This window comes from Balearica regulorum, chromosome 6 (genome assembly GCF_011004875.1).
Source record: "Balearica regulorum gibbericeps isolate bBalReg1 chromosome 6, bBalReg1.pri, whole genome shotgun sequence".
NCBI classification, from domain to species: Eukaryota; Metazoa; Chordata; class Aves; order Gruiformes; family Gruidae; genus Balearica; species Balearica regulorum.
The window spans coordinates 20,605,925-20,624,539 of NC_046189.1; the positions used below are offsets into that span (position 1 = coordinate 20,605,925).

The window sequence follows — 18,615 nt, forward strand, 5'->3', positions numbered from 1 at the left end:
GTGGAATAAAAAGTCAAATCAGCAGGAAACTTCCACATAAGAGCAACAGGCAGCCCCAGGAGGAAAAAAACCAAAACACAAAAAATGAAGCAAAAAAAAAATCCTCTCAAGCTCTTCCATTTATTTTCTCTCAAAAATGAGAGTTCTACTCATTAGAAACACTCAGGTTTTCTTGTAATTTTTTAAGATAATATGCCTTCAAAGTATAACAACTCATTGTTCAGCAAGCTTGCCAGCCTTTCAAAGCCTTTTATTTCAAAGCTTCTTTCTGAATAAACAAATCTATTAAGGGAACAAATTGACATTTCTGCTTTTTCTAGTGTTTTGCATAGAGGCTACACAAGCTGTCTTGTTTCAAAATGGGTCAGACCTCAAATTATAGATTTCAAGTAACCAAAATTGTTGGATGCATCTGGTGGGATGGATTTTATGTATTTTACATACAGACTGACTCTAAAGCCACAAAAAATGTTTTTAATTGAAAATTCAGTATCTTAGATCAACCCCCCCAACCTATTATTTATTGTTACAGTCCTACATATTAAAAAATATTACTAGTACTTTGATTAGGGGTATTTTAACTGTTTAGAGGTAGGCAAAGGAAGACTAAGTATAATACAAATAACTATCATATAAACATGTTGAGAACATAATAAAACTAAAAGTGTGGTTTGTAATATAATCTGAATTTGTACGTGTTGGACTGATGTACAAAATGTCTTTGTATCCAGTTATTACATTCCACAAGAGCTTACTTCAGAGTGAATTAGTCCTTTAAGGCATTAGGAGGAACTGTCTTATTCATACTAAACTAACCTGCCCTCCCCAAAATGAGGGACTGATTACCAGGGTTATAAAACAGAGAAAATGTACTCAGAGATATAAAGATTTTGTTTGCTAGAGCAGAGTTTCAGACAATACAAAGTTAGGAATAAAATGTCCTTAGAAGAACTGGAGAAGGGAGCTTAGAATAAGAAAGTAATGTTATTTAGTGAATGGAGCACGTCTAACTCAGCGGCTTGGAAGGCTTAACGTTAGTAAGTGCAAAATAATGCAATTTGTAGGGAAAACGTGAAGAAATGTCTGAACTCTCACAGGATTGTAATCACCTCTTAACTTAGGAAGGAGACCAGGGAATTGCTGTGGAGAGCTCAAACCATGTGTCCATTCCCTGAGAGAGGTTCCTATAGTCATTTTTGCATTAGTACCTGAGTAACAACTGAAAATTAGAGAGGCTCAGAGTACGCAGGACTCCCTGATAACTGGCATAGGCTTACGAAGGAAGAAATCAAAATAAGCACTGTATGTAATTCTGTGCAAGAGTATTTCATTTTATAGAAAAAGCAGGTACAAATAGAATACAGGTGCAGTCAGAGATTGGAATAACATTGAAGCGTGCTGTCTCTGAAGTCCACTAAAAACATCTGGAAGCAACTCCTACTTAAAGATACCTTTTTTCAAAGTGGAGGAATGCTACTGTGGGAGATTCAGACCTCTCTTGGTGTGGGAATGGCTGACTGCTAGTATTGCCTGTGAACTTAGGTCCATATGCAAACTCTTTGAGACAAATATGGCTTTTGGTTATACACTTACAGTCTTGTGGATAGGCAATTTTTTCCCAAGCACTTGCAGTGCCATTGTCAGGGTCCCACTGCTTAGTAGCAAAGAACAGCTCATCCAAATCTATGTATAACGGTGCCTTTGCTGGGCAGCAGTTGTCATTTCCAGTCACCAGCTGTGTAACTGTCAGTACAGACAAAAGGTCTAGGAAGTTTTCTACTGCAGCATTTTGAAAGCTGCTGCAGTTTTGTTTTAAGGCCCTTCCAACTTCTGCTTATAGTATGCAATGAAGTGAGGACAAGATTCATCTCTGATTTTACATTGCAGCAAACTGCTTTAAGAAGCATACTCATACATTTCCAGCTGCTACTCTCACTAGGTATGGAGACCTGTGAAGTGATGGTATAGTTTTGTATCGCTCTGTAAACGCAGGAAAAAAAAGTGCTTTATTTTTTATTGAGCAACTTTCCAGCAAGCATCTTTGTTCCTTTCATGCACCTCACCCCTTATTTGTGAATTATAACTAAAATGTAACTTTAAGGGGTTTTAAGCAAAAAAAACCATATGAAGAGAAGAAATAGTTATAAATGGAGAGGCCACTGCCTGCCTACAGCAACTACTCCATGAAGACGGATCTATCCAGTTCAGAGTATAGGTAAATATACAAGAAAATTGCTGTCAGGGAGCAGTGAGGGCTGTCTGGGAGCAGGGCAGGCGTGGAAATGGCAGCCAGGTTCAACATCATCAGGCAAGTTCATGGTGCTGAGGCAGGTATTGATAGTCATGCTGGAAAGTCAATCCGCAGGTCATAACCAGACCCAGTGAGGGTCAGAGTCCTCTGATCACGGGGCAGGTTTATGGGGGTGGAGTCAGGCAGAAACCAGGCCAGGAGGTCAGGTCCACTGGGGCACAGGCAAGGACTGAAGCACCCAGGTTGAGCTTAATTAGAGCCCCTGGGCTTGTGGGCAGAGGTGTGTGGGTGAGGGTCCCATGTGAGGCTGGCCAGGGACATCAGTGCCTATTAGTGTGTTCAGGGCCCTGACAATTGTAACATTATGTAAATTATTATCCATTGGAAGTCTTGCATTTAGGACAGACTAAAATGAATTCAGGGGCTGTATTTTACTGAACTTTTGTTCAAATTCCTCATTACAGATGCAGCAATAACAGCAATAAATACTGATGTACATTTTCTTGAATTTTTAATCCTGTTTTCTACATTTGCTCAGGAACAGTAGCCAGACAGTAGTCGGGCTCCCATTGCCACAGTGATCTATGCACTATCCCTGAACTGCAACAGCAATCAGTTTTTTTAACAAAAAGATCCAGCACTGAAGCTGAATTCCTAGGATAATACCTATAGTGGAGATCTTTTAACATAGTATTTCTACCAGATCCAACAGTCATAGCAATAATGAGAGTAGTGTCCTGGAGAATCAGAATTACACTGAATTTTGCCACTTTGTTGACCTAAACATGAATATTAAGCTTTGTGAAAAACCACAGCGCCCTGTCTACATCAGTACTCCCACTGTTACTAACACCATGAAATCACTGCCATAGTTAGCTATAGGAGACAAAATATCTTCCAGTATAGCCTGAGAGGACCAAGTCAGCAAGTCAGATCAAAAAGTAGCACTAGCGTACCATGTACAAAATAGCTTTCAGTGGAACATATCAGAACATATCAGAAAACATGCTTACAAAGTCAGTATCCTCAAATAGAGTAAATTAAGAGCAGGAGCTGTTAGTATGTATCAGAGGGGAAAACTTTACTTTTTGATTGTTTGAAATTGGCACTGATATTCACTTTTTCAGGGTCAAATTTTATGTGAGACTGTAAGATCAAATGGCAAAAGTACGGGAAGTTCCTATTTTTTTCTAATTCTTGCTACTTTCATATCTTGTATATGAGCTTATCCCTAAACTTTCATGCTCTTATGCTCTCTTTGTTGCATCTTTTAACCAAGCTTGTACTCACACAGAAGTTACAAACAGGAGCTTAAGAAGTCTGAGGTAGAGCACAATAAAGAACAATTTCCAACATCAGAAATTAAGAAATACTGTATTTTAAGTGAGCCCTTTAAAAGAATATAAAACTAACTATATAAATTGTGACATGATGGTGTGTTTTATGTCTACTAGCCTCATAATTTTATTTTTAGGCAGATGACTCATCATATTGTATCATCTAAAGCAATAATACACTAGCATCTGCCAAAGGCCGTTTTGGTAGTGCTTGCCACCTAGTGGATTACTGGTTGTATACACATATGTGAAGGATCATCTGCTACAAAAATATTTGAAAATCTGCTTATTAATCACACTATTTAATAATATCCTGGAGACTTTGAGTACTGCTAGATGGAAACATTTTTGTTGGAACGAAATGCATGTGAAAACAGAAATAAAAATTGCAAACATTTTCACAACTTCTATCCATTTTCTGATAGCTCTATTTATAGCTATTGCTTGACTTGGCAATAGGCAAAAGATGGAATTTGAGACCCAACAAGTAGTCAGTATATATGGCTGTGGATTCAACTGTAAATTCAAGCCCCAAGCTAACATATGTTGGCTGGTAGTCTGTGATGACCATATTCAGCAAACGTAAGTGAGCTCATTGAAATTTATACCAGTTGTTTCTACTTCTGTTCGGGTTAGCTGTGGCCTTGTCATTTTTGTTGCAGCAAAAATTCTGATATGTGTACAGTAATAACTGGATTTTCTCAACTTTACCTCCTCTCTTCTGTTAGCCACATCGCTTGGAATGGTTGTCATCCATTTTTTTGACCTGGACTTTACTCTCTTCCTGTATTGTCATTTACCCTTCATTACTGCCCACTAATCTTACAGAGATTCAAAGTGTTGCTCATACCATAACACAATGCAAGAATCTGTACATAAGTTACATGGGTTCCATCAGCTACTTATAAAAAACACTTCACACAAATGCAGTCCTCCTGCCAAATTTTTGAGCCTCCTCTTTCAAGTGTGAACACCATTGAGCTTTTATTGAATTTTGTAATAATCAACATATTGAAAAAATATGGACTATTTTACCAGAACTTTCTCCAAAAAATCCAGCCTACAGGAGACAGTTAAGAGAAGTTATAAGCAACAGGGAATTGTCAGGTTTGAATACAGCAAGTTTTCTGCTATACTGATGATTGTAACAGTATTTTTTAATCTTCCAGGATGATGATGATGTTGGAAAGTTTTAGCCAACAGCTCTGTGATACTCAGGAATAATCAGTTTATGCTTTACACTTTTAAAAGAGTTTCCAGTTAATCTTACTAAGCGCAAGAACGTACTCACCTTAATTCCTACTTATTACAGATATGTTCATATAGATGTTTTTGCCATTTATAGCATTTTATGATCAATAAGCTATTGATGAGTAACTTGATGTTAAATCTGGGTCAGAAGATTCCATGGGGTCAAAATCTTTGCTCTGCATTCAGTTTGGCTGTTATTTATCTGAGAGTATTTGGATCTTACAGTGCGTTATGTGACCACCTTACATCAGAATTTATGATCTTCCCTTATTTGCTATGGCAGTCTCATGACTGAGGATAGTTTTGGGGTTTTTTTCCCCTCTAATAACTGCTATGGGGAATTTCTGTTATGATCAGAAGGTGAAAGTTTCTTTCTTTATACGGTGAATTCCTTCAATTTCTGTTATATACTGATTATCCTTCTAACACTACAGAGTATATAAATTTCATCAGGAAGATCATAATGAATACTTGGAGTTAAGAACTATTTAAGAAATTTTGTACAACTGTCCTCCTGTTTTCAAAGAAATAATCGTAAGAATAATTTAATCTTTTGCCAGATTTAGAAAGTTATATTTTAGTACCATAATATAAATCTGTACTCAGTGGTATCATAAGCTTGAAAAATCATTTTTATTAACATACAAAAAAGAATAAGAAAAACAGACATTGTAATTAAACATTTGCTTTCATCTACAAATAAGTACTGTGAGTAACAAAACAATAAAACAATCCTTTAAGTTCTTCTGAACAGTTAGAAACAAAGGAGGGAATTTTCTGAAACAGAAGCAAAAGAAAGAGTCTTTTGAAATAGAAAATATTTGGCAATATCTTTTAGTCTCTCAATAAAATATCCATGTAAACAAGTAATCCATATTTACAATATCATATGCAATCTTGGTTACATGTAGTAAAAAGTGTACATGTAATTACTGTACATTCAATTTTAAAATCTAATTTGCACGATTTCTGCTTCTATGTGCAGTACTGCATGACAGCATGTAAATACATGAAAAAATATTTTTTTTCAGGCATCTTAAAAAAATAGCACTTTTCATGTTAGGTTTTGTAACTTCCTATATTTTTATAGGAATCCAAACTTGGAATGTAAGCTCTACAATCATGTCCCTGTAAAAACAACAATGTAGAACATTTCCAAACATGCAGAAAAATCCTGATAAAAAAGCTAGAGTTCTACCTTCCATTTATATCTTTGAAAAGATACCTTTTTATTTCCTGTGTTGCTACTATTACACATAAATACAGGTAAGAAAAGTTGCATGAAAGGAATGTTAATGGAAGGCCACTTTGAGAAGCAGCTTTAGGAATATGTTTTTTCCTAGAGAAAATTACTCTCCAAAGTCCTATGTGTTTTTATTTAGCACTTGAACTAAACTCATATGTTGCAAGGACACTTAAAACCCTTTTAAACCAGTTTAGAATAGAAGCCAAAAGTCTATAGCATGTTCAGCCTGTTTTAAATTGTACACACAGAGGTTGAGGAGCTTACAACTACCACATCTCACGGGAACCTTCCAAAGAGCAAAGCAGCCAGAAGCCCACAGTTCATACACATGAGATATTGCTGATTATGGTAATTTCCCAGAATGGAATCTTCCAGCTCCCATTGAGTTTCTACTATCACGTTTAACCTCAAAGTTGAAAAACAAAAATACAGTCTGGCAGACTACCCTCAAAAGATTGCTAATCCTCGATTTTCAGTTAGTTTTGTATTATCAGAATAGAGAAGAAATGCCACCGTTCAAGTATCATTACTCTTGAACAGTACATGGAATAAATGGAAAACAGAAGTTACTATATGGTTGCTATAGTTTAACTTTACCAGCATATAGAACCATTTACCTAAAAGCTGTTGATTTCAATACATCCAAGTCAGTATTGTAACAAAACACAGGTTTTGTGGTTTTTTTCCCAATATTCTGTACAGTTAGAGTTTTTTCCACAACAATCCTTAGACAAGTGACTACCTTCCACATGAACATACGCTTTTATTTGATGACTTAGTGCTATGCAAGGATTGAATGAGCTCGTTTTCACAGGTGAATGAGACACAGTAATAGGCCAATACATACCAACTCAAAATGCTGCTGCCTGTGTGAGTGCAGTATAGAAAGCTAGCATAGTAAATTACTAGAACAGTTGAGTTCATTTATTCACTTCACCTGTTACACTTTGAAAGTGTTAGTAGAGAATCTCTCCCAAAAACTAAATATGCATCCACCAGCTGTCAGATGCTTACTGATTTCACAAAAAAAAAGCAGACTTGTTGAGCAGAACCTAACAAGATCAGAAGAAAAAAAGTACAGTTAGTATTCACCAGAAGCTACTGTGAATCCCTCTTCCTATTTAATGTTCAATATATAAATTTGTAATAGATGCATAATTGTGTCATGTCAGTTGAGCACTAATGTCATGTAAAACAAGTGCTCATTCTTCTCTCAGAAAGCTGCTATCAGTACTATTTGGATTTTATGCTGAAGCTGTGCAGAACAATTTTAGGGAATACAGATAATTGTGTGGAACTTGAAAAACAGGGCAAAAGCTCTCCGATCCATTGCACACAGTGGGACTGGAGGAGTGCTCACACGATAGGATAGTATTCCTTCTGTCATACCAGAATTCTACACTAAGGCTTTAAAAAGCATGTATTTTCTCAAATGAAACAATGCACGAATGCAAGGTGGGTCCCAGTCATCCACAAACATATGTAAGTGAAAACATAGAACTCTGGGATGTAGTCCTTGAGTACCAAATGGTACAGCAGAAAAGTTTTTCATATAATTTAGTATGCTAGCACTCTATACTGCATTCACTAAATAATTAAATGTTATTACAAACCAAATAACATGAACTGAGGTGCTTCTTGTCAGAGAAGATCAAAAATAACTCATGACCAAAACTGTTTGTACTAACTTAACACTGAACTGCAAAAATTGCATATTTGCTAAACTTTAATGTGTTTAAACATTTTGAAAAGCTGAAGTAGATAAAAATTTATGTAGCCTTTTAAAAAATAGGAAATTATATGCTGTCTGAAACTGTCTATATTGCAACATGAACAGTGTTCATGGACTTGCAGTGGGCTCTGTGGGTTTTACAAGAGTTTATAATAGAAAGTCTCATCATTTTGGACATATGCAATCAAAATAATCTACTATAATTATTCTTCTATAGTAGTAAAAAATAAGTATTGTTTATATCTGTGAAAATAATGAATGAGCATAATACATTAGTAGTCTGATTACTAGAGAGAGCTATAAAAGTAAAGTGCCAGTAGAGATTCAAACTGCATTATTTAACACTTTAATTTCAAATTTAAAAGTCATAGAATTTCTATAGTTTTCTTACAGACTAAAGTATGTCTTCATGCCCATGACGATAATGATTTTGACACCAGTGTGGAGATACCAAAATTGGCTTTCATTTAACGGGTAGCATTTTAATCAAATCAGCAAAGTTCAGCTGTTTCTTGGAGGAAGCATTTCTCACTTCAAGCTCCTTTCTTCTGTGAGACTGCTAGCAGTATTCTCTGGTTTCTAACCTGCTAATTTCTAGTATAGTGCCATAAATCAATAGAACTGTGCAATCAAATAAAGATAGTAAAATGCTGCCTTCTGGGATAAAAGGAATACTTGGTTTAAGTGATACATATTTTTCTAAGAGTGTATCCATAGCTTTCCAAATAAGATAAATTCTCCATTTGGATGTTTTAGATTTTCCTTAGATTTCAGTAATGATTGCACATAAGCCAAAGCCACATGTTATCTGTATACAATATATTTGGTAGAGTTGGTTAAAAAGTCAAGAGATACATTCTGATTAAAAAACCCCAAACCTAGAAGTTTTTAAAGGGAAGATAACATTTAATGAAGATTTCAGGCAAACTTTAATTTCTTTTTTTTTTTTTAATTCAAACTTTTAGACTAAACATTTTTGTGGTGCAACTCAGCAAAGCACTGAATTACCTCAAATCGCATAGATCTTAGCAGCTGGTGAGCGGGTTAATTAGCTCGAGAAATCAGGGCTTGAACAAAGTGAACACTACCAGAAAAACTGTGTGACTAACTAAATTCTGCTGTCTGGTATACTTCATGACTCCGATTCATAACCTGCAAAATCAGTCAGAGCAAAATCTAGTCTCAATTTTTTTAACTTTTCATGACTATAAGAGATTCAAGCATTAAATTAAGAAGTGATATGGAAAACATTTTCCAATTATGTGATTTTCCCATTATGCGATGTCATTGACACTCTCATTTTTTAAATGAGGACTGAGCCTGAACCAATATGTTTGGGACTTAATGAAATTTAAATTCATATGCAGAAAACTTGAGTATCTTTAAGCAAGCCATACTGAAAATAAACCCCCAACCTACGTGTATATCAGTATAACTAAATTGGAAGGAAAAGAGGAGTTGGCAGTATAATAGTACTGTTATTCTGTGTATTTTGTTTACATAGTTGATCGTTGGCCTGCTTCATCAAATTTGAGGTTTTGTTTTCTTGCTGCTTCACTAGTGACCCTCAGATCAGATTTATCTGCATTACTACCATCTGTCATTGTGGATTCCGCTTCTGTGCCTTCAGGAGTCCCTCCAACGGGCCGCAGAACTTTAACATTCTCTTCTGGGGGGCGCTTCCAGTGGGGCCTACTTGCCATCCACAAAATAAGTGCACCATATATGACAAGCAAAAGACCAAGACAGTTGACAAAAGTTGCCTCTGGTGGGGATGCACTATATGCAGGATTCTTCCTTTGGAAGGGAAAAAAAAAGGTCAGTTGTTTTAAAGACAATCCTGGTCTAAAACCAGCAGTCTCCTGCTAGGTAGGAGGTCTTTTTAAAACAAAACAAAATAATGTCCCAGTACTAGAAGGTTGTTATTCTCTGCAAACAGAAGTACAGTTTGCAATGAATAACCTTAATAAACAAGTGGAAAAAAATACTTACAATGAAAAGATAAGCTTTTCTGTGATTCCCATGAGAGCAGTTGCAATCACTGTTGCAAAGATGGTAAGACCCGAATAAACATGTATTGGCATGAGAGCTGCTCGGAGGGTAACTGGAGCAAACGGGAGCAGAAAGACAGCGAAACCCAAAAAAAGCTAAACACAAAACAAATTCATAGTTAAAGCTATATGGGAAACAAGCTGCACTTCTCAAGCAGAATAAAAATCATCATAAAAATTCCATTTTGAGATGTCTTCAGGTACAAATTTGAAAAAAAATTGGCATTTCTGAATGTGTTTCCCTTCAAAGCCAAAGCAATAATTCTGGATTGGCACCTGGGAAGCAGACAGGAACTGTTTTATAAATAATCCCACCTAGTATCAGTGTCCATACTTATTGGTAATGCTAAAACTGCAACCAAACCAAGTACGGGAAACACAAGTTTTCAGTCTCACTAATTCAGTAATATATTAAAGGTATGAGCAGCTACATTTTTAGTCTCTTCAAGTCATAGAATCACAGAATGGTTTGGGTTGGAAGGGACCTTAAAGATTATCTAGTTCCAACCCCCCTGCCATGGGCAGCGACACCCTCCACTAAGACCAGGTTGCCCAAAGCCCCATCCTACCTTGAACGCTTCCAGAGAGGGGACAACCACAGCTTCTCTGGACAACCTGTTCCAGTGCCTCACCACCCTCACAGTAAAGAATTTCTTGCTGATATCTAATGTAAACCTATCCTCCTTCAGCTTAAAGCCATTACCCCTTGTCCTGTCACTACATGCCCTTGTAAACAGTCCCTCTCCAGCTTTCCTGTAGGCCCCTTTAGGTACTGGAAGGCTGCTCTAAGGTCTCCCTGGAGCCTTCTCTTCTCCAGGCTGAACAACCCCAACTCTCTCAGCCTGTCTTCATAGGAGAGGCTCCAGTCCTCTCATCATCAAGTCCCATTCTCTGCTTCTGTTACAGATTTACACATAAATGAAGATCAGAAGGCAGTCTAATGTTATGACTTGAGTGGACTAAAAAATTGTACCTTGTTCGAATTTTGGTTAAAGTACATGACTTTAGAAGGGCAATGGTCTATATCTCGATATATCAATCAGTTGGCATTTATGGAATGAAGATGCGTGTGGGTGGCATGAAGTTATTCAGGCGACATGAGTCCTCCCATTAGCATTAATTTTGTGATGGAAGATAACCAGTCATGTCACGTGGTTTCAGTCACTGACTTGCCCAATCATATTGAGGTTTGCATCCCTTCTTTAGCTTGTTCTACTGTTACCCCTGCTGCTAAATTAGAAATCGTGCATGAATTTGTATTTCATCTTACTTTAACTTCCAGTCTTAGCCCTTGTTTTGTCTTTCCATGCAGGATTAAAGAGCCTGGAATTTTCTCCCTAGGAAGCTTTTTAATACACTATAATCAAGTCATCTCTTAATCTTCTTGCATCTTTAGATCTGCTAAACAGTTGGAGCTTTTTAAGTCTTTCACTGGAAGATAGTTTTTCCAGCTCTCAAATTACTTTTCCTGACTTTCTTTGTTGGATTTTTAATTATTATTATTATAATTTTTTACATTTAAAAAAAATCCATAGTATTTCATAGTAGTTTTGCCAATGCCATATGTGAAGGTTAAGACAATCTCTTATTAGAGAATTTACTTTTCCTGTTGTCATAGCATCGTGAGAAATCATTTTGAGCTTCATGTCATCTTTGAGTACTTCTTTCCAGAGACACTGATTTCCAAGAGACAGTCTCCATTTTACATTTCTGCCCTATTCTTAAATTTATGTCCTTGTGCTATACTGTATTAACATACATTTGGTTTAAATACAATATATTTACACTATTGTTCCCACAGGTATAGTATTATGTGAGCATCCCCCCTCAAGAATTTTTCAATTCTGAGATTGACATGCCATTTCTGGCAAATGCCAAGTATCTTCTCTATGAACAGAGATACTACTTTATGACTATTTTTTAACAATAGTGCTCAATCACTTAAAAAAGTCAGTCTCTGACTGGAGACTTACATCCCAGTTTGGAGGAAGTAACACCACAGTTCTATTGATGAGACAGGCAAAGCATTAAGTGCCATTGATCATGTTTATAGTAGCAAAATGAAAAGTAGAATTAAAATGTTATTCACAATTCTTTATCTTAACCATTTGAAAAAATGCTGTGTGGCAGCACAGATTTCCCAGAAATAACTGCATTATTAGGCCAAGGAAAATCTTAACATTGTTCCTTCTTATTCATTAGCTGTTGTTCAACTATGGAGTATATACTCAACAATGCTGTGATACACTTTCTTTTTTCTAAGTGTTAAAAACACTATTTCAACACTATGTCCTGTACCTCCTAGCCTGAGCAGTGAAGAATAAAAGTCCAGAACCCAAATCCCTCAGCTGGGAATTTTCTGTGCTTGATCACCAGATAATTAAGTCTTACTTTTTTCTTTTCAGTGTTTTGGCAAAAAAAAAAAAAAAAAAGAACCACAACTTGAAGGAACAAAATAAATTTCTATAGTGTAATAACACAATATAGGGAATTCAGAATGTATATGCAGAAACATCACACCTGTACGTGTACACTAAATGTTAGGGCATGCCTGCTCTTCCATGCCAAATGCAAACCAGACTAAGTTAGCTCATTTTAGATTATAACTCTAATTCTCTGCCAATAGGAGCAGTTAAAAGCATGCATATAAACATTTATAAAAGTTTTGCTGATTCAGCAAAACTGATTAGCTAATAGAGCAGCTCACTCAGATGTCAGATCCTTTAGATCTGCACAGCTCCCTGCTGCACTTGTTCTGCTGATAAACAAAAGTCTTGAGGCCAAGAAGTGACTACTTAAAATTACGATAGCTGGAAAAAAAGAAAAACAATTACTTCATTTAAGACGTCCTTAATAAAAGCTCTAACTGTATTTAAATATGCTGCCAACAAACCAAATCACTCGCTCTAGCTTCAGCACTTTATAGAGCACACACTGCTGTATAACTGAATAGTAAATAAACTGCCATTATCCCAGCAAATAAACAAAACATGCTTTAAAATACATTTTTCTTTGAAGTCAAGGATCCACTGTTTGCACATTTACATGCTAATTTGTCAAATCACAGGATGTAAAATGGGTATCCCAGTAGTTAGAGTGTATTAGTGAGGGCCTATTGTGCCTGAATTACTCAACACATTCTTCATATTTACAACCTGTTCATAAATACAGTTAGATTCTGACCTGGAGAGAATAAAATATAACAGCAGTCAGCCCAATCCAGCTGTGCAGGCTGTACATGTTAGGAATGTTCCTGGCATTGTGGAATTCAAACACGGCTACCATAGAAACAATTGCAAGAATCATAGCTATGGTATTTAATCCAGCATGTATGAACTTCATTAGGAGTTTGCTGCACTTCCAGGTCCAGGGCAACCTGTACACAATAATAGCTGAAGAAAGAACAGAAACAAGATTTTATGCCGTATAGGATAACTTCTCTAAGATTTTAATAATCATGCATTATTCACATAGTTCCATTGTCATTTACAGGCAAATCCAACCTTTAATCCTCTAGAAGACTTTTTCTCCTACACATAGCATAGCATATTCCAAATATACAACTGAGGCTTAAATATAACTTTTACAGAGATTTCTTCCCAATTTAAAAAAACAAAAGTAATCAATCTGTATAGTAGGTATAATCAGCACACCAAGCTTATGATCACCTTCAACGGTTCCCCAAAAGTTATATGATAGTCTTATATCTTGTTAATACTGAAAGAATTGCCTGCATCAGAGTGTTAACTTAGTACTAATGATTATGATTTCTAATTTTGTAAAGCAGGTATGCCAAAAGGCCCCAAACAAACCTCAGCATCCCATGAGGATATTCCCAGTAAATCCTCCTTGCTCTATCTTACAATACGGCCCATAGTATTGGGATATTTCAAAATCCTGATTTTAAAGGGCAGAGTGATCTTGCAATATGTGGCATGGGACACTTATTCTTTGCAAAAGGTACCAAGCAAAATTCTAGAGTTAGCTCTGTAGTATTTCTGACTGGCACCTGCTTCACGTGCTGTAAGGAGGTGTCATGGATGGCTCATGGGATGCCTTCCACCTTAGAAGGCACAGTGTGGTTCTGTGAGTGCACTGGGGGTGCCCTGCACAGCATCTCACAGCTGCCAGAAAGGAATGTTCCTCTTCACTCCTCCCATTTCCTCTTGTGCTCCTTGGCTAATCCTGTTGCTTACCTTCGGCAAGTACTGAATGCCCACTAGATTCCTTGGGAACCAGTGGGACAAGTGCCCATTTATGATTTCAAAGGGACTCAAACTAAGCTCATCAAGAGAGCTGCCTCTTCACAGGCTGCCTGTGATGAGACCCTTACAGCTCTGCAGTCATTTGCCCTTCCAATTCTTGAGAATTCTGCAGCCCATTGGATGTTAGAAACTCCAACAATTAGCCATTTTTCCTTTGAACAGTAGTTTTGTTATGTTTGAAGCAGAGGTTTGTCAGATAACTCAAAGCAAGCATTATCTTTAGATGTGATTTCAAGATGAAAGGCTATGCTTACTTTAAAATAGATTTGCACTCCTCCTTGCTCTTGCACATTGTCCACCATCCCCCTTCTCCCATCTGTGGCACTTCTGAGACCCTTTGTGCAGGCAATTCAACTTTCTATTCCTGCTAAAACTGTACTTGGGGTGGGTGGGTGTTAGTTTTCTGCTAGTCGAGTTAATTCAGTTTATGGGTCTGACAAGGGCCAGAGCTGGCACAAACCAGCCAGTAGGAAGATGAAGTCTGAGTCAAGGAGAAAGCTGAAAGGGAGAACTGGAGGAAAAAAAGTAGGGATATTTCAGCCACAGCGAGCTGTTAGTTTGCCTCACCCTCCTAGGTAATTTCATCCATATGGATGAAATTTAATTGACTCTGTAACACCACATGGTAATGTGGCAGACTAAGATTTTTCCTTCTGAACTCTTAAGTAAAACATTCCTGTTGTATTTCTTTATTAATATACTGCTGACGTTAGGCTACATCCTCATGTTTTAAGCCTGTTTAAATACAAGTTGTATGATATTTATAAATCATATATGATGAGGAATATTAATTGTGCAAGCACCTTCCAAGATTTATAGTGTCAAACTACAACTTTATTGTATAGAGTTTACACGTGACTCATAAGCAGTAGAAGAATGATCTGAGGATGGGAGACAAGGACTACCGCACCCTCCTTGTTCTGACTCACTCTTCATTCAATTTTCCACAACCCCCAAAACCACTGTGCTGCTTCTCAATCTGCAACAGAGATTGTCACAACTCTGTAGAAGAAAGTATTCTTTTGTTAGGTGAGTAATGGGAAACCCTCAAAAATCATTTATTCCACATTGTATCTTGATGGATTCCTTAATTAGTCCTTTGGGAGAGAACCAAACATTATCGTTTGCAGGCCAAACATGAACTATCATCCAAATACTCCTTTGGAGCATGCCCTGGTCATTTCCACATGTAAAATAAGACAGAATTCCTTATTTACTTATTTAACCCATTCTATCACACTACTATTCCTTCAAGCGCTTCCTAAAACTCACTTTTCCCTCATGTTTTTTTCCTATCTTACTATTTTCAAAAATGCTGCTGTACTAATATGCACACAGACTTTTATTGCCTGTGTTTTTCCCACTTTAAGTCTTGAAAATCATCTGGACAATTACTATGCACTGACAGTGTTTTGTCAGGTATCATTTACCTTTAGGTGCTGATCCACAAATAGTAAGTATTAATATTAATGTGCCTACAACTTTTTCATTTGATTGGCAAGATATATACAACACTTTTATCAGGGCACGTCTGCTTCCCAATATGCGCATTATTATCGTCATCCATTCTACCTGACCAACTACAGACCAACAATACAACATTTCTATCCTTTGTATAGACTTTAATGATTTATTATTTCAAATCCTTCACACAATTTTAACCAAGATATTTATTAGCTATTCCTTTCTACTTTTAACTACTTAAAAACTTCTTTTTCTTGTATTTGTGCAAAGACGTATCCTATTTCCCAGTCTCATCCAAATTACTTTGAATTCAATGGCAGACTTTGCTCAGCCAAATTTGAATCAGATCCACAGTGGTATCTTATCTGTTGATATTTAATCTGATTTACTAGAAAACTTCAGTCTCTGACTTTGCTTTTCTTGTTACATAATATGATTTCCTCCCCAAATTATCAGTTAATTCCTTGTATATGTTCCCTTTCTTTTTGAGCTGTGGTAAACTTCCATTTACTTTACATATATCCTTACTGACACAAGGCTTGAGGCAACATCGTTACTCTGTGACACAGGGAAAAACTGAGTTTCAGAGGAAAAAGAGGAAAATGCGTAGGAAAAAAGTTGCAGAAAACCTCCCCCTATTTTCTTCAAAAAGTCTATACAGTAGTTTGATCACAGTCAGCAGTATGTATCTTAGTGAATTCACCAGGTGTTTCTCATTTCTTATTTATAGCCTAAAATTACACTTCCCATGACCTATTGAGCAATATTATGTAAACCAACTTCAAAATACAGTTTATTGCTCAATAGTAATTTGTAACTTGAAGCCACAAAACCGAGTACACACCCCACTCCCATTGAAAAAATGAAATGTACAGCGTATGTTCAAATCACAACATTCCCTTCATAGCCAGAACTAGACAGCCACCCACTCCTCCTGCATCTTCCAACCTCTGACGGGCTGGGCTCCTGCTGAAGAGCGAGCGAGCGAGCACACATGTGATGCAAACAACATGTTCCACTGGAATGAATGTCCGGATGTGCTGGACAAGTTTTCTGGCTGGATAAATGCAATATATCATTCAGTGATGAAGCAAATGTAAATAAGGTCATTAAAAATGAAATTCTAAGTTTGTCTAGACAAAATTCTAGTTTGTCTTCTATTACAAAGAAAAAATACTCCTGCTTACATTTATACTGTAAATCTCCAGAGGTTCTTCATTACTTGAGACCAGTAACATGTTTCCCGTCCCCTCCCCTCAAAAGTCAGGGGTAAAACTATGGGAGAATTTCCACTGTTCTCTGTAGTATTTATTTGCTAATTCTTGGAGATGTTACTAATGTTTCACTTAGTTCTTTTCATGTTGAAACTAGCAAGAATTTTGTCAACGACTTTATAAAAAATTACTGTTGGAAGCTGTTATCTCCATGAAATTTCTCCATTAGTTTTAATACCATTAGCATAAATTGACACTCCCAAATGTCAGGATTTTTAAGGTACAATCCAGTGCCCTTATTTTGCAATATTTAGCTCTAGTTTAAACATATACACAGGCCAGATAAGCCCCTCTGTGGTGCTCCAGTATTCCTGTTGGCCTCAAGAACCACCCTTGCACTTAAGGCCTAACGTACTAATTGTGTGGGATGAAAAAAAAGATACTGTTCATGTTGTAAGTGTAATAGGAAACATTTAAAAGTCTGTCCAAGGCTGAACTCTAGGCAATCAAAAATTCATACACTCTAAAAAAACCCAAAAACCCACCACTGCATCATAATCATTGTATGCTTTTTAGGCAACAGAATTAAGAATGAATTTAAAAGATAGATATATTTTAGAAAATAATTTACGCTAAGTCTGGGCTGATGAATTGCATTTTAACGATGCTTATGGTGCTACATTTTCTTTGGCACAAACCCCGTTCCTGGATCTAGCTTCAGTGGTACTGAACTTTCCTTTCTCCTCTTGGGACACGGGAGAGAGCCAAAAGAGAGGAAGCCAAAAGAGAGAAAGTTTCCTAGGGCAGCATTTCTGGCATTTCGATTCTCAACTTGCATAAATTCAGGCTGACTAGGAAAACACACCTCGTAAGCATTACTCAAAGTGCGAGGCAATCCCAGGCCAGGATAAACAAGTGCTTGCACAAAAAAACATATATAGCAGTTTCTGCTTATTACAAGGGACTCTTTGTGCCTTCTCGGGGAGCGCTGGCTTCCCTGGACGGCTCCAGCCGTACACCGCGCACTGCTCCGCTCCCGCTGTCACCCGCTACCGGCCGCGGGCCGCCCCGGCGGCTCCGCCCAGCGCCCCCAGCGCCCCGCCGCCGGCTCCCCGTAGCCCCAGCCCCACGCAGCCCCGGCTCCCCCGCGGCTCCATGCCGCTCCGCTGCGCCCCGCCCCGGCGCCCTCCGTGCCAGCCCCGGGGCCCTGACGCACCGATGCCCTGGATGAAGACGAAGCCCGTGATGATGAGGACGGGGTGCCAGTTGAACTCCCGCGGGCTGCCGTCCCAGCTCAGTCCTTCGCGGTAGTGGAAGACCCAGACGAGGGAGAAGATGACCGACACGAAGCCGACCAGCAGCGCCGAGACCAGCAGCGCCAAGAATCGCCCGTAGTCCTCCATCTTCCGAGCCCCGTGCACGGCAGCGAGCGCCGCAAAGGAGGGGCGGGCCAGGCGGGCGGCCGGGCGGGCGGGGGCGGCCCCGGCCCCGGCCCCGGCCCCGGGCCGGCAGAGCGGCGGGCGGTCCCGCCCCGGAGCACGCTACCCGGCCCGGCGTCGGGACAGCGTCCCTCGGCGGTCTTAGCACTGCTTTTTCACGAGGTGGCTGTTGCTTTTTTTCTTTTTTTTAAAGCAGCTTTTACAAGCTTGCTGAGAGTTTCTTTCCCTCGCATTCAGAACTGCGCCTTAGAAAAGGCGTTTCTGTGTCAGCCCGTCCCTATCAGGGCGCCGGCCCCACAGCTCTCCCCGCCGCCCCCCGGCACTGGAGTGTGGGAGCTGATGCTTGCGGGACGGAGTGGAGTTGG

At 38.3% G+C, this 18,615-nt stretch overlaps 1 protein-coding gene across 1 annotated transcript; it reads right to left on the minus strand.

The window, feature by feature from the left end:
- Positions 1 to 6,600: 6,600 nt before the first annotated feature.
- On the minus strand, positions 6,601 to 18,325 carry CYBRD1 (cytochrome b reductase 1). The gene is made up of 4 exons (XM_075756676.1): positions 18,028 to 18,325; positions 13,052 to 13,260; positions 9,810 to 9,964; positions 6,601 to 9,614 (listed from the first exon to the last, which is right to left on the minus strand). The coding sequence occupies exons 1-4, from the start codon at positions 18,212 to 18,214 to the stop codon at positions 9,314 to 9,316; spliced, it is 852 nt and encodes a 283-aa protein (XP_075612791.1). The 5' UTR covers positions 18,215 to 18,325; the 3' UTR covers positions 6,601 to 9,313.
- Positions 18,326 to 18,615: the final 290 nt, after the last annotated feature.